This window comes from Dendropsophus ebraccatus, chromosome 5 (genome assembly GCF_027789765.1).
Source record: "Dendropsophus ebraccatus isolate aDenEbr1 chromosome 5, aDenEbr1.pat, whole genome shotgun sequence".
NCBI classification, from domain to species: domain Eukaryota; kingdom Metazoa; phylum Chordata; class Amphibia; order Anura; family Hylidae; genus Dendropsophus; species Dendropsophus ebraccatus.
Window position 1 is genome coordinate 112,224,512 of NC_091458.1, and position 16,364 is coordinate 112,240,875.

Consider the following 16,364-nt stretch of genomic DNA (forward strand, 5'->3'; position numbering starts at 1 on the left):
TGAGCTGGGAACAAATGTGGTGCAGTTTCTGGAAGAAAACAGTTCTTTTTTTTTAAATTTTGGGTAACACCTTAAGGCTATGATCAAACCCTTTTTCTTTTTTTGGCGGCTGTCTTTTAGGACAGCCAGCATTTGAGGACAAATAAAGTCCATAATTGTACAAATAACAGGCATCATCATAAAATAACGGTCTTTATTTTGCCTTAAAGTATGGCCAACCGATGGCCAAAGAGAGATAGTGTGTGACCATGGCCTAAATGCTATATTAGTCTAAAATCTTCAGAGAAGGATTTAAGGCCATATTACACAGCCTGACGTTCAGGGGAAAGTGAGTGACAACCTGTCAACTAAACCCTTGCTTTCCCCTCGTTCCCTGCTCGCTGCCTATGCAATACACGCACAGATAACGAGCGGGGAGTCACCCAAGTGTTCCAGCAGTCGTCTGCCACCACACCTATTACATGGAAAGATGCCCTGCAGACTGTCTGACAAAATCACGATCTTTCAGCATTTTGAAAGACCATGATCAGCCAACGTTGTGCATATCAGCTGATCATTGCCTTTCAAAAAGCACTATTAGACTTGTAAAATTGTTATGTAGTGTTATTGGCAATAGGCAATGCTAGACATTCTCAATTAGGTGATAATTGGCCTATGTTAAAGTATCTGCGTTCACTCAAGGAGTGGAAAAATGCCTGCTCATCGGCTGATCATATCTTTTGTGTAGCCCTATAAATCATTATCAACTGCACATCTACCTGTATGGCTTAGAGCAGTGAATTTAAATGGCTGCATGAACCATAAAAGATTGCAATATAAAGCCGCTGCAAACTAGTGTGAATCTCTCTGTCCTTTGCTTGTTTGCAGTGGTGTATGGCCGAGGATTAATTAGTGGACTTTATATGGCCTTCCTAAAGTACTGTTGGAAAAGTCTAAAAAAACAGAAGACATGTTAAAGAAGATACACAAAGTATTTAATTTCATTAGACAGCGGTAATATACAAACCTTTAGCTCCCTGAGTCTGTGTTCCATAATTTCACATTCAGTAACAGTGACCTGAGGTATAGCAAGTTTGGTTTCAGACTGCTGGATCCACAGAAGGATAGTGCTCATTTTCTCCTTGTACTGTGTTGGAGGTAAACTGTCTAAAACTAATAAAAAACAAACATAAGAAAAACACACAAACATTAATTTAGAATACAATATAAATCACATATTATGTTTATTAGAAAAAACAAACCTAAAAATAAATGATTACACTTCTAAATCAGGATATGAATAAATGCATAAAATAAGAGCGAGCAGTAAAGGTTCATGCAGCAGTAAAGTTTATCATTATTGGCCTGAAATCTCTCTGTGTAAACAGGAAATGTGTGGCTGACAACAATGAATGTTAATGGCCGCACTAACAATATAGCAGTTGTTTGTGTGACCCAGCTGCTCAATTGATTTTGAAATGTAAAGGCACTGCAAACAATATTGGCAATTATTTGCTGCAATTGGCTGTGCATTGGGTCGTCTAAAAATTTTGTCTTATGGAGACATCCCCTATTCTTATGACTTTTTAGGCCATGTATATGTCATAAAATGGACTTAACAATATTCCAAGCTTAGATAATTTGTTATTACAATGCTAAAGTTTATTACTCTAAAAAAAAGTCTAAAGTCTTCAGAAAAAAGCTATTTTTTTTCTATTTCAATAATTGAAAAAACATCTCAAAAGAAAGAAAAAAAGTTAGACATATAACATATTTAAAAACAAACATTTGATGAAAATATATAATAGCATCAAATATGAAATAGTTCTAATGGAAAGAATTTAGTCTGATAAAATGCATGCCACTGCATATATGTATAAGGATAAAGTCATAAAAAGGGAGACAGTGGAAGAAAAATATAATTACCCATTAAATAATCATGAAAATGTGGCATTAACACTAATTCAATTGAGACATCATACTTATGAACAATGTTAAATTGCTGCTTTTGTGTGCAGGGTACAAAATGAAAAGATGACTTGGCAAAGCTACAGAATATCAAAACTGCTTTCCTATAAGAATGCCTTTCATTACCAATTATTTTTCCCCCATTTAAAAGCCAGTTCATCTTTAAAATATATTTTAAAATATGATTTTTATGTGTATGACATATTAATGGGATGGCTTTTTGCATAAAACCTTCAGAAATAAAATACACATTAACCACCCAACTAACTGCCTTTGATGACTAAAAGACACTGAAGAGAAATAGATATAAAAGGTAGACTAGGGAGGTAGAGAGGAAGATAAAAAATTACATTGGTATGTTTGCTTAAAGTGTATATATCATTAGAAAAAAAAACTGATGACATGTAACAGAGACATGTGACACCTTTTGCTCAGTCTGGGACTGAGTGTTCAAAACCCAACTGGCCTATAAAATAAGCAAGGTGACAAGCTTCATAGACTTTAAAGGGAGCTGGTTTCTCAGCTCATTTTAGAGGTTTGTGGGGGTCTGAACACTTAGACCCAGACCAATCAACACTTTTGACATCTCTCTCTGTCATCAGTTTTTTCTAATGACAGGGACACTGAAACTTAAGGATAAAAGGTCATACCCAACAATAACATGTTTGTGGCTTATTTACAATGAAAATTTCCCTCTAAGGCTATGTTTACACCAAGTTTTTGTACAGCGGTTATTTGATACGCAAAACAACGCCGTCGTTTTGAGTACCAAATAACGACTAGTGATGAGCGAACATCCCAATGTTCGGTTCGGATCCCGAACAAAAATATAAAAAAAAACGATTGTGATCAGTTTGTGTTAGTTGAATATTCACGAACAAATAACGAACATACAGTAGAAGCACATGTTTTGGTATAGATATTTGCATTTATTTGCGTACAGATTGTGTACATTTCAGTCTAGAGTTACACACATGCTTCCAGATTATCAGGCGAAAAGCGTAAATTACGCAGTTGCGTACATTCGCAAATTCGTATATGTTTGAAAAATATCCTTATAATCATTCCAATCATTAAACAAATTGTTCATGATCGGCGAACATGTTCGCACAAACACTTACAAACATGTTCGCTTATCAATAATGGCAAGGATTTGCCACGCTTCAGTGGCCGTCATTGCAATGACAGCCACTGAAACATTATCCTAGTACAAAGTTAAAGATGGCCTTTTTGTCTTTAATTAAAAAATCCATTGAGTTAAATAAAAAGGATGGTGAAAAGAACTGTGAAATCACTGTACTGTGTGTGAACAACATAAAATAACAGCAGCTGTTTACATAGACTTCAATGCTAATATTGAAATATGTAAATGGACATTATTTTTAAATCAAATAGCGGCCGTGTTAAAACAGCATTTGCACATGGCCTTATGCAGCAAGAAAGTGTCAAAGAGATATGTCCTAGGGTATGTGGTGCTCTAGGGCTACACTGCCTCAGTTCCCAAATCCCTATGCTTTGACACTCTGATGGACATTCTCATTACTATGTGTGGTTCATATGTGAATCTGGGGGTGAAAGGTGCTCTTTAATCAAACTTATACAGGGCAGAAGTCAAACAAACTTGAGAACAGGCAGGGTGACTTTACTTTTCAGGTCATTCATACAAATCACTTGTTTGACATTACTATCCTATTACTGATGGTTCAGTTAGGAAGTTATAACATTTAATGTACTTTGTGTTATTTGAGCGGCTTCTATATTCATATCCCATAACAGCTGTTCTACAAGTAGATGTTTTTGTGCTTTTATTATTTGTTATTTAAATGTGTGTGTGTGTGTGTGTGTGTAAAATTATGCCGCAAAAGTTAAGAAGTGAGGCATATCACAAACTAAAACTTTTACTTTTATTACTCAAGCTAATAAGTTATAAAACGTTAAAACAAAAGTTATAAAAACACTTGACAATACCCTTCATATTGGGTGATTCCTGGGTCCAACAATAATGTCCACCAAGGACCAACACCTCAATCAGATGTATACCAAATACTCTGCTTGATAAAAGTAAACTCTTGAATATTTTAAAGAAAACACCTATATTATCCAAGACCAACATCCTGTGTGCATAGAAGAATGTTCTATTGTGTACTAATGTTCTATCACTCAAAGATCTACAGTAGGAGGTGGATGATCATACTGCTGGGACATAGTGTGATACAAAGTGCAAGTGCATCAAATACTGTATGTAAACAAATCCAATCCCAGTTCAGCATAAATGCATGGGATTAAGTGCTAGTGCCTAGACATATATGCTACAGTATGCTGAGCAAGGTAATCAGATGTACAAAAGAAAAACAGTTACACTAAAAACATCTAATACCAGTGTATGCACCACAGTTCCAGTCCGCTAGCCTCCCAAATCACACTCCAACATCGTTTTGCTACCAGCTTCCTCAGTTTAGTGGATGCAAATAGTAATACAATGCCCAATCAGCAGTATGGATTGGGCATTGTATTACTATTTGCATCCACTAAACTAAAATATTCAAGAGTTTATGGTGTTTTTTGGTGCAAATATGAGCATCATTGCTTGATGTGAACTATGACCTTTAATCCCCTAATGAACCGTGTCTGAAATCCACAGGAAAATGCATTGGGTATTGTCCAAATTTGCAATATTTGTTTTGTATATTAAGCAGAGTATTTGGTATACATCTGATTCAGGTGTTGGTCCTTGATGGGCACTATTGTTGGACCCAGACATCACACCATATCTCAAACCCTAGTCTAGTAATCAATGAACATAAAAAGTGCTAGGTACTCATACAACAGTACATACATGTGCAAACAAATAGTAAACATAAGTAAGGAACAAGGCAGGGTTAGGCAAGGTGCTTGTTAATGGCAAAATATCACATGAGGGGTGACATAGGATAAGCTGCAGTACAAATATACCCTATGCTTTCCGTCTTGATACTGAGATTGCTCCAGGAGTAATTCTACCATTTGGCGGCATGTTTAGTAACCTCTAAAGCTTAGAGGGATAGGGAAATACAAAGTTTAAAAACAACTTGTTATAATTTAATTTTCCTAATAAAAGCCAGTACTTTGTTAAATTATTAAATGTTAAATTATTAAATGTAGATGGATAAATAAATGATAACACCACAAATTCCAAATGTTATTGAACAGCAGCATTAAAAGAGTCATGCTTTTTTTGTTAGTTTTAGCATATAATTTAATAATAGTGTATTTTTATTGTACAATGCAGATCAATCACCCAGCAATCATACCGAGCTACACTTCTCAATAGTTAGTTATAGTTCCATATGCTTTGCTGTAACACTTACTGTTCTGAAGCTGTTTCTCTCTAGATTGCAAGTTGGAAAGAACTTGATTATAGTGTTTGAGAAAAGCTGCTACATCTGCATCCAGAAACATTGGCCCTTGTTCCTTTTCTTTCAGTTGTTTTCCCTGAACTTGCAAAGATCCAATTGTAGGCTTCAGAGCTAAGAGACGGCCAACTTCATCCTGTTTCCCGAATGACAAAAGAAAAAAAAAAACTGTATTCAAAACTATAAAGAAAAATTGACAAAATAAAAGGAGCAACAGCTTAATGACAACATTTAAATCCACCACCACCACCATACAATTATGTATGTAATTTACTTTAGGTATCCAAAATCAGGTTGTCATGACAGGAACACTTTAAGGATTGATCTGGTTGGATATAATTGTAAATGATTGAACTTTGTGAAAAGATATAAAAATATAATGTGTATCGCCCATGCATCTGAGACGGAAATTATTTCAGCTTTTAGCTTTAGGGTGGGTTCACACATAACGTATCCGCAGCAGATTTCACGCTGACAGTTTGAAGCGAAATATGCTGCAGACTCCTCGACTGTTACTTTTAATGAGATTACATACTCGCAGCGAAATTGTCATTTAATCACGAGCATGTAAAAGGCAGCCCCCTTAACCACCCCCACCGCCCGTGGCCCGGTACATATGTTACCAGTCCATGCTCCGTCTTGCTTTGGGGGTTCCCGGTGTCTGGATGGCCAACTCAGCTAATCAGTTTGCTGCCCCGCCGAAGCCGTTGCACCCCAAAAGCACCCCAAAGAGCAATGTTTCCATCCCTCATGCTTTATGGTTAAGACTGTGTTCTTGGGGTTTTACTCATCCTTCTTCCTCCAAACACAGCAAATGAAGTTGATATGAAAAAGTTCTATTTTGGTCTTATCTGACCACATTACTTTCTCTTATGCCTCCTCTGGATCATCCAGATAGTAATTAACAAATCTCAAATGGGCCTGGACATGTACTGGCATGAGCAGATGGACCTGTGGTCCTAGCTCTCTTCAGGCCATTCAGGTCCTCCCGGGACTGACCTTTTCCAGAACCATCCTATATTGTGTTTCTTCCACTTTCAATAATTGTGCCAACAAATGTAAAGTTAAAAGTAGAGATTACATTTTCTTCATTAAGTAATAATATACATATATTATTACTAAATGAAGAAAATATAATGTCTACATTGCCCATAATTACACTAAATGCCTCCACATGCATTTTAAAGTACTGTAACTTATGTATATTGTCTTGAGAACATAATAATAAAAGATTATTCTATTCCCAGTTCCCCTATTTTAGTGCATCTCTCTAAAGCAGTCGGTAACTAATATAGTTGTGTGTCAGGCATTTTACAAGCAGCACAGAGATTTCAGAGATATACACCAATAGACTTGCTGCCAACGTTATCCTACCAATAAGTTTCTATGACTGGATCTGTGCCACTGATCGTGAAGTTCATGAAAGTGCTATAATTTAAAGTTTATTCCAAACTGTAAAGCAGTCTACAGATATGTCATAAGACTGATCTCTGGAGGTATTATTTTGTCAATTTTCAGGATATATGACTAACACTACCAGCCTTCATTCTTTAGCCCTATTTGAAGCACAATAAAATGTGTCTGTTTTTGACACAACTGGTGACAATATCCTGTAATGCATCATTTATGCAGGATTAGGCACACTTAAAGGTTTAAAATAAATCATTAACTTTAATGGGCAGCAAAACTCAGCAGTCATGAAAGTGTCATGATTATTAATGCTGACAAATTCCTTAATAAAATCAAAACACTTAAAATGGTATTTGTTCTCTTTAAGGTTCACCTTCTAAATATGAGGTCGAAGGGTTATATTTCAATATACATTTCCTAAAAACTCAACTCACACCAAATTTTTTATATATTGGCAACATACGGCTATGTTCACACAACGGGTTTTTTAGCTCCGTTTAAAATGACATCCGTTATTTTGAGTCTAAAATAACGGATGTTGTTTAGCTGTCTGGCCTTCCCTTAGTGCAATGACTGGTGTTTGTACATTATTCTAGTTTGGAGTTATTAATTGCCCTTTGGGTGCGGCTTAATTGAAAAGTCCATTGAATTTAATAGTAAAAACGGAGAAAGAACAGTGAAATAAATAACTGTGTGGGAACAACTAAAGAAAAATGTCCGCTGTTTGCAAAAGATGTCCGAAAATAATGATCATGTTCATTGTTTTGACGTCCGCGGTAAAAACATCCATTATTCAATGTATTGTGTGCATTGGACATCCTTCTTCCCATTGACTTCAATGAATTGCCATTGCAGCCAGTTAAATAGTAACAAAAACTGACATTTTTTAAATATCAAAATCGGGCGCCTTTTCTCTATTATTGACGTTGAGTGAACATAGCCTACAGGTGTATACTACACAGTCTAAACAGTAGAACTATGAGCTAGATGCCAAAAGTTTGCCTCTTTATATATCTTTCACTTAACATCTGGATACTTTTTTTGCAGCACTTTTTCAAGCAACTAGACCCCATAGAACGAAATACATAAATCCAACTTATTTCTTTTATCAAAACTCAATGAATGATTGGATTTTCTGATTCAAATCATTGGTTTCTATCCATTGACATGAAAACCTGTATAATCCAATTGGACACACAAATATAATTTTGTGCTATGATTCTTCTTAAGGATGAGCCAAGTTACCTTAGGAACAAAGCAAAGCGCTTTGTTAGGATCATCCGGTAGCTTGTCAGGCTCTTGTTGCTGAGAAAAGCTAAATCTAGTCCTGGGAAACTTCTCCCAATTTTTCCATGACTGAATCCAGTTTTTCCCAGCACCTGAAGCAGAGTGGCACAGAGCCATACAGACTTAAAAGCCAGCAGCCTGAGAAGCTGTTGGCTGATCCTAACGAAACGCTTTGCTTTGTTTCTACTGTAAAATCACTCATCCCTAGTTTCAATACTCGAGCACAGAAGGCACGATTACTAGAGATGAGAGAACCAGTTCGTCCGGTATAGGATCCGGTTCGGATTTTTCCAAAAATCCAAGTCTGATCGGATTCGAATTTTTGGAAATCCGATTTTTTTTTTTTCTTGCTTTCTTAAATGGCAGCCGCCATTCTAGAGAGCAGGAAGTGTTCCCATGAACAAGCGCTTTCCCATGATGCCCGGAACACATCCAATCAGCAGGGATCTTGCACTTGCCCACCCCCTGGGTGACGTCGGTATTGCTTTAAGAGGAGCGGTCACATGACCACACCACGCAGTCTGCACAGAGAGAGGAAGGCGGTTGTTACTGGCTGCAGTGCACACAGCTCGTGATTATCAAAACGCTGCTGCTGGTGTTGTGTACTACAGACTACTGAGAAGATATTGTAGCAAAGGAAAGGAATGATTAGGAAAGCGGAGAGGAGAAACATCCAGTGATTGAGAGAGAAATATAGAGAGGGCGGAAGATAGATAGATAGATAGATAGATAGATAGATAGATAGATTGATTAGGCATAGGACAGCAAAGGGTGCACGGAACAAAAACGTGCTCTACAGATATACAAGTCCTATACTTCTGATAGTGTGTATATCACATCCATCTTATCATGAGAGACAAAAATACCTGGTGCAGGTGTATAGCATAATATCTTTAAAAAAAAGTGATTTTATATATATATATATATATATATATATATATATAGAGAGAGAGAGAGAGAGAGAGAGAGAGAGAATGAGAGAGAGAGACAGACAATTTCTATACTTGGACCCTTCTGATAGTGTGTATATCACATCCGTCTTATCCTGAGTGTCAAAAATACCTGGTGCAGGTGTATAGCATAATATCTTTAAAAAAGTGCTCTCTCTCTCTCTCTCTCTCTCTCTCTCTCTCTCTCTCTATATATATATATATATATATATATATATATATATAGACAATTTCTATACTTGGACCCTTCTGATAGTGTGTATATCACGTCCGTCTTATCCTAAGAGACAAAAATACCTGGTGCAGGTGTATAGCACAAAAGTCTTTAAAAATATGCTACATATATAGACAATTTCTATGCTTGTCCTATATATATATATACACACACACACAAGTCCTATATATTACAGAAAATACTGTTTTCATCTACCAAGTGTAGAAATCATAATTTGAATATAAAGTCATGGCACAGCGGCAGCAGGAAACCTCACAAAGCATTTCAGGCAGAGGGCAGGGCAGACAGTCTGGCTCAAGGGGCAGAAGAGGAAGTAGCACAGGAAGAGGGTCCAGTGGCAGGCCTGAGCTTCCTTTGTCACACCAGGGTCGTGTCCACACGTCTAATTCCACAGTCCTCGAATCCGCCAGCAGGCCCGCCACAACTAAAAATCAGACAGGCAGCAGTAGTCAACTAACAAGTTGGAAGCGTAGCCAGGAAGAGCAGATGACCACAGGGGAAACCACCTCCACTGCAGGTCTTCGTATCAGCAGCACCCCCCCCCCATCCTCGCAGCTTGTCGGTACTAGACTCTACACCTCGCCTGTGTGGCAGTTTTTTAAAAAGTGCCCGGAGGATACCTATGTGGTCATCTGTCGCCTGTGCAACAGGCGCATTAAAAGAGGCAAGAGTTGCCATCCTGGCACTAGCGCCATGGCTGCCCATATGAAGCGCCACCACCTTTCCGTCTGGGAGAAACGGGGTGATAGTGGGTCACAGCAGGCCCAGGCAGAGCCGCGGTCAACAGCAGCAGGAAGCAGCAGTAGTCAGGGGGGCCTTTCACAGAGTCAGACCTCCTCTGTGGAAGGGAGTGTGGCTTCACTCCCTTCTTCGGCTTGTGGCCCCTGTGTTGCTAGCAGTAGGCAGCCTGGCATCATGGAGTCCCTATACCGGAGGCAGACATATGCACCCAGCAATCCTGCAGCAGTCGAGCTGAACGCCCACCTGGCCAAGTTGCTGGCCAGCCGTTTAAAGTAGTCGACACTACTTTTCCAACACAGCTATCCCGGCCATGTATAGATATGTTCGCGAAAAGGTTGCTGACTCGCTGAGCCATTCAGTGAGCAGACATGTACATTTAACTAGAGACATCTGGAGCTGTAATTACTGGCATCCATGTTGACTACTGTTGCTCCTGCCTGTCCTCCATGTTGGCTACTGCTGCTCCTGCCTGGCCTCCATGTTAGCTACTGCTGCTCCTGCCTTTCCTCCATGTTGGCTACTGCTGCTCCTGCCTGACCTTCATGTTGGCTACTGCTGCTCCTGCCTGGCCTCCATGTTGGTAACTGCTTCTCCTGATTGGCCTCCATGTTGGCTACTGCTGATCCTGCCTGGCCTCCATGTTGGCTCCTGCTGCTCCTGCCTGGCCTCCATGTTTGCTCCTGCTGCTCCTGCCTGGCCTCCATGTTGGCTACTGCTGATCCTGCCTGGCCTCCATGTTGGCTACTGCTGATCCTGCCTGGCCTCCATGTTGGCTACTGCTGCTCCTGCCTGGCCTCCATGTTGACTACTGCTGCTCCTGCCTGGCCTCCATGTTGGCTACTGCTGCTCCTGCCTGGTCTCCATGTTGGCTACTGCTGCTCCTGCCTGGCCTCCATGTTGGCTACTGCTGCTCCTGCCTGGCCTCCATGTTGGCTACTGCTGATCCTGCCTGGCCTCCATGTTGGCTACTGCTGATCCTGCCTTTCCTCCATGTTTGCTACTGCTGCTCCTGTCTTTCCTCCATGTTGGCTACTGCTGCTCCTGCCTGGCCTCCATGTTGGCTACTGCTGATCCTGCCTGGCCTCTATGTTGACTATTGCTGGACCTCCACTGGCCTCCAATGACTACTGCTGCTCCTTCACTGCATTTGTGACCTTTTTCCTGCATAGACTCTGTAATGGTGAATTTCCTGCATAGACCCTGTAATGATGAATATTGAAGTCTAAAAAAAAAAATGACTTTGAAATATTGAAAAAGTAATGATGTTACTGACATGTAGAGCCCTAAATTCAACCAAATACACTACCCCCGTGTCATATAGATGTTTTAAACTATGAAATCCGAAGAAATCCCAAATTCTGTCAAACCGAACTCTCCGGTCTGAACAAACTTTTGAAAAGAGATGGGGCACGGGGCATTATTAATAATTAGTGGCACAGGAGTACATTGTTGCTATATTTAGGCACAGGGGAGCATTATTACTATTTGGAGGCACAGGAGGAATATATAAGACTGCAGGAAATATGTGGAGTATGCTGTGTAATGAGTCCACAGCAAATCTAACGCTATAATCCATTTGCAGATGTGAGGCTAAAATATGGCCTTATTCACACATTCAGTGTTGTTTTCAAGTCCGTAGAGTCCTCCTGCTATCCACCCGTATAATGCACTAAAAATTACGGATTGGGCATACGTATTGCATCCGTATTGTATCCATATTTCCGTAAATCAGTTTTTTTTTCTGACTGCACAATACTAGTTAATAAAGTTGAATAGGTTAAAAAAAAATAGTGCCAGTATGCCCAACCCCTAAAAAAAGTCAAATGATTTGTCAGCCATTTTACTTTGCCATTTCTGGTTTGCTTTACTGTGAGACAGTTTTAATTAAATAATTCTGTTTGTAAGCACATGTGTTTCTGCAGCTCCTTCTTTCTGGTTGTGGTTGCTAAGAAAGACAACCTTATGACTTATGAGTCATCTGTATTTTTTTACGGAGATCTAGATGCCAAACAGGTAACATTCCGTAAAAAATAACCGGATCTCATTGATTTCTATGAGAGCAGCCGTAAAAAAAATCTGGGTCCGCACTAGGACATGTCCTTTTTTTTCAGCATTGGTTTGCATCCTTGTAATCATACGTCAGTGTCACTTTTTCCTGTCAGGAAATCCTGATCAGGAGGCGAAAGGCTTCAGGAAACCCTCAGGAAAGCATCAGGATTTCCTGACAGTGATCAGTTTTTATGTTCAGGAAACCATCAGTAGTGTCTTCAGGATTTCCTGATGCGCATCAGGAAAGTATCAAGAGAGCACCAGGGTTTCCTGAGCTCTCATAGACTTCTTGGGGGCACCCATTCAGGAAATCCTGATGAAAATAGGACAGGAATTGGAATTTCCTGACCTGTTTTCCTGAACGGACGCCCTTCAGGAAAAATCCTGAAGGCTGTCAGTGTTCAATGGAAACCTATAGGTCAGCAAATCCTGACAGGAATTCCTGATAAAAAAAAAACTGACAGATTTTTCTGATGTGTGAAGGGGGCCTAAAACTTAATACTTTTATTCAAACTCTTAAAATAGGTATATTGCACAAAAAAATATGGTACCTTATTGGTCACCATCACTTCACTTTTCGTAAAGTTTAATCAGCCCACCACAAAATGTCAACAGTTCATCTATATGTACAACCGGAAAATGTTCTTTCGTATGGTTTCTATTGCACTATATTCCCCAGCAAACTTAACAGTTTTATTGCAACTTTATGCTCCGGATCCTTTTGTACCAAAAACTATCACATTACATGTCCCAGTACACTTGATACACAGGTAGTAAAAAATGTTTACTAGGACAAGGACAGATGATACTTCTACTCTTTCTTAAAGGGGTTTTCCTTTCAAACATAACTTTTCATATTTAACTGCCAATGGCTAGATTAACCATTCATTCCATACTTATTATCTATTCAGCCTTCTTTCCCCAGTTTTGAGCTGCTGCTTTCTGCTAAAGACACAAAACAATTGAGTGTAGGCTTATCTCTCTGTCTCCCTCGATCCCTGTTGTTTGTTATATTGTTATTTCAAGTGGTCTTAGAACACTTTTTGCGACATAAACATAAAAATTAACTGGAGGAATCATGTGTTACCAATATGATAGCTCATAAGACATGCTGATAAGTTCAAGTCAAACAGAAAAATGTTTTTTTTTTTGTTTTTTTTTTACTTTAGTCATCAATCTTAGTAGAAAACTTTCTTGTTATCATTACATGTGTCCATATAAATAATGCTCTCCCAACTGTTACTGTTGGCGAAATTAAGACCAAAGGTTGATGTTCAGCTCCCAATCATTTTTTTTTTCATTTAAACATTATAATATTTATGATGTGAAACAAATGATGTGAAACATAATGTAAAAGCTTGCACAGAATGTCTCTCACCTTGCATTTTTGTAACTGTGATTTGACTGTTTCTGCCTCGGAGGCTGTTATACTTTGTGCTTTTAGCCAGTTTTCAGCTGTAATTACTGTCTGTTCCAATTGTTGTAACTGGGAGTAAAAGGCAATGATGTTATTTTGATATTCCAGCCAAGAAAGTCTCTCGCTCAGTAACTGACAGAAGTCTGTCCACCGGCTGTTCAGATGTTGAGAAGACTGTATGATGCTGTCTGCATTAAGGCCATCTAGAAGAAAAATTACATCATTATAAATAATTTGCAGAAATCTTCGCTTATCTTATGGATAAACTTGGGAGGTTTGTAGTTAGCTGCTTCTGTATTCAATAATTCAATTACAATGGGGAAAATGTATTAACCCCTTCCCTCGCGGATCAATTTTTGTTTTTGTTTTTTCCTCCTCGTCTTTAAAAGGCTATAGCACTTGCATTTTTTCCCCTACAGACCCACATGAACCCTTATGTTTGCGCCAATAATTGCACTTTGCAATGACAGGCTTAATTTTTGCATATAATATGCTGCAAAACAAAAAAAAATTATATGCTCAGTGAAATTTAAAATAAAATACTTTTTTTTTATTTTATTTGGGGTGGTTTTGTGTTTATGCCATCCTCCCCCCCTCCCCCATGGTAAAACTGACTTTTTTATCTATGTTTCTCAAGTCAATAAGATTATAATGATATGCAACTTGCATAAGGCAAGTCTATTGGCTCTATGTGGCTGTGTGAGGTGTCATTTTTTGTGCCATAATGTGTACTTTCAAACGGTACCTTACTTTTTGATCACTTTTCAGCACAAATTTTTTTTATTTGATGCAATCAAAAATGAGCAATTTTGCACTTTGGAATTTTTTGCAATTAGGACGTTTATCATGTGAAAATATGTTTATTTTTTATTTTTATTTATAAAATGGGAAAAGGTGGGTGATTCAAACTTTTATTAGGGGAAGGGATTTTTTATTATTCCCCCCCCACACACACACAAACACACATTAATTAGAAGCTCCCTGGGGGACTTCTATATACACAGCACTGAGCTTCCATTAAGATCAATGCTGTATATATGATAAAGCACTGATCAATTAGATACATAGAATACAGAGCCGGGATCAGCGCCATTCCAGCGCTGAGGCCCGGACAGGTAAAGAGAAGGGATCCCCCTCCATGATAACATTGTGGGGGGCGGGCACTAGACACCAGGGATAGGGCCGCTCATAGGCATTTAAATGTAGCTGTCATCTTTGACAAACTGGTGCAGGCCTATTTTTGGACAGTACCAGGAGAAAATGTTAGCACAATTTTTTTAAACTTTTTGTGACTTTTTACCTAAATGCGTTCACTAAGGCCATGCTACAATTTTCATATTTTCCTTCTCCTGTTTAAAAGGCCATAGTACTTGCATTTTTTTTTTACATTCATACCCAAGTAAGCCCTTATTTGTTGCGCCACTAATTGTACTTTACAATGGCAGACTTAATTTTTCCATAAAGTATGCTGTGATACCAGAAAAAAAATATTTGTGCAGTGAAATTGAAAAAAAAAAAGAAAAAAAGGATTACAATGATATGTTATTTATATAACGTTTATTTGATCTGAATCCCTTTAAAAAATGTAAACCTTTTAAAAAAAACTTAAAGAGGATGTACCACCAGTTACATCCTCTTGTATTTAACACACAGATAGAATGGCACAGTCATGGAAAAGCCGATGCCGTTGTCTGTTTTTCGAACCCGATTCCCGTATATGGCGCCGTTCTATCCAGCGGTACCGCGCCGTGCTGAAGCACTGGAGGTCGGCCAGCCCACCCCCAGTGGGAGGGAATTCCCTCCCCTCTATGACCGGCTTCCCCATGACGGCACCAATCTATCGGTGTGTTAAATTCAAGATTATGTACCTGGTGGTACATCCTCTTTAAATGGAGACATGTATGAAAAGGCATAAATGCCTTTTTTAGGCACAGATTAGGCAGATGGTATTTTTGCAAATATTTTTTTTGCATCTTCCCCATCTTCGCCAGTGGGGCGGAGAGGGGGCGGCACCACACAGAGGAAGCGCAGCCTCTCTGTGCGCCGCATTTATCATTTTTCCAGTGGAAAATGATACTAAAACCTATGCCAGCTCTGAGCTGGCATAGGTTTAAAGATTTTCACACCGACGGGCTCCGTGCGATCGCGATTTATGTAGAGGCAATACGCCTCTACATAAATCCCCTGAGCCCTGGAGCTGCGGGGACATTTGTAAGCCCGGCGTAAAAAAAACGCCGGACTTCATAAATGTCCCCCATGTGTTTAAAATTGCTCTATTCCTAGCCTTATAGCGCTTTTATCTTTTGGTTTATGGGGCTGTGTGAGGTGTCATTTTTTGCACCATGATCTGTACTTTTTATAGGTACCTTGATTGCGCATATATGCGATTTTATCACACTTTATTTATTACACTGTTTACTGTGTGAGATCAAGAATGTGATTATTTAATAGTTCGGGTGATTACGCACGCTGCAATACAAAATATATGTTTTGTTTATTTTTTTATTTTTTTTATTTTAATTTATAAAATGGGAAAAGTGGGGTGATTCAAACTTTTATTAGGGGAGGGTTTTTTTTATTAATAAAAACACTTTTTTTAACTTTATACTGTAACTTTTAGTCCCCCTGGGGGACTTTTAAAATTACTGCAGTGATCTCTCATAGAAATCACTGCAGTGATCTCTCATAGAAATCACTGCAGTGTTCACACAGCGTAAAAGTGCGGCCGTTGTTGCCATCGGCTGCATGAACATTTTATGGGATCCCGGACGGAGGGTATATACATAGTATACGCTCCAGTCGGGATCTCATACGGCGCCGCAAAGAACTGACATGTTAGTTTTCTGCGGCCACAATTCAGAGAATTGTGGCTGCAGAAAGACCTGTCAGTTCACGCAATGAAGCAAGCTGCTCCGGCCACTTGCTTCAATTGTGTG

At 38.9% G+C, this 16,364-nt stretch overlaps 1 protein-coding gene across 11 annotated transcripts in view; it reads right to left on the bottom strand.

Annotated features, from left to right (window-relative positions):
* The window catches only part of DMD (dystrophin), a 1,858,252-nt gene that overhangs the window by 1,155,383 nt on the left and 686,505 nt on the right, over positions 1–16,364 (bottom strand). For all 11 annotated transcript variants that reach the window (XM_069970999.1, XM_069971008.1, XM_069971005.1 and 8 more), the window contains 3 exons: positions 13,390–13,631; positions 5,295–5,475; positions 1,007–1,152 (listed from right to left, as the gene is read on the bottom strand). In XM_069970999.1, the coding sequence (XP_069827100.1) occupies positions 1,007–1,152; positions 5,295–5,475; positions 13,390–13,631 (569 nt within the window). The remainder of the gene's footprint in view (positions 1–1,006; positions 1,153–5,294; positions 5,476–13,389; positions 13,632–16,364) is intronic.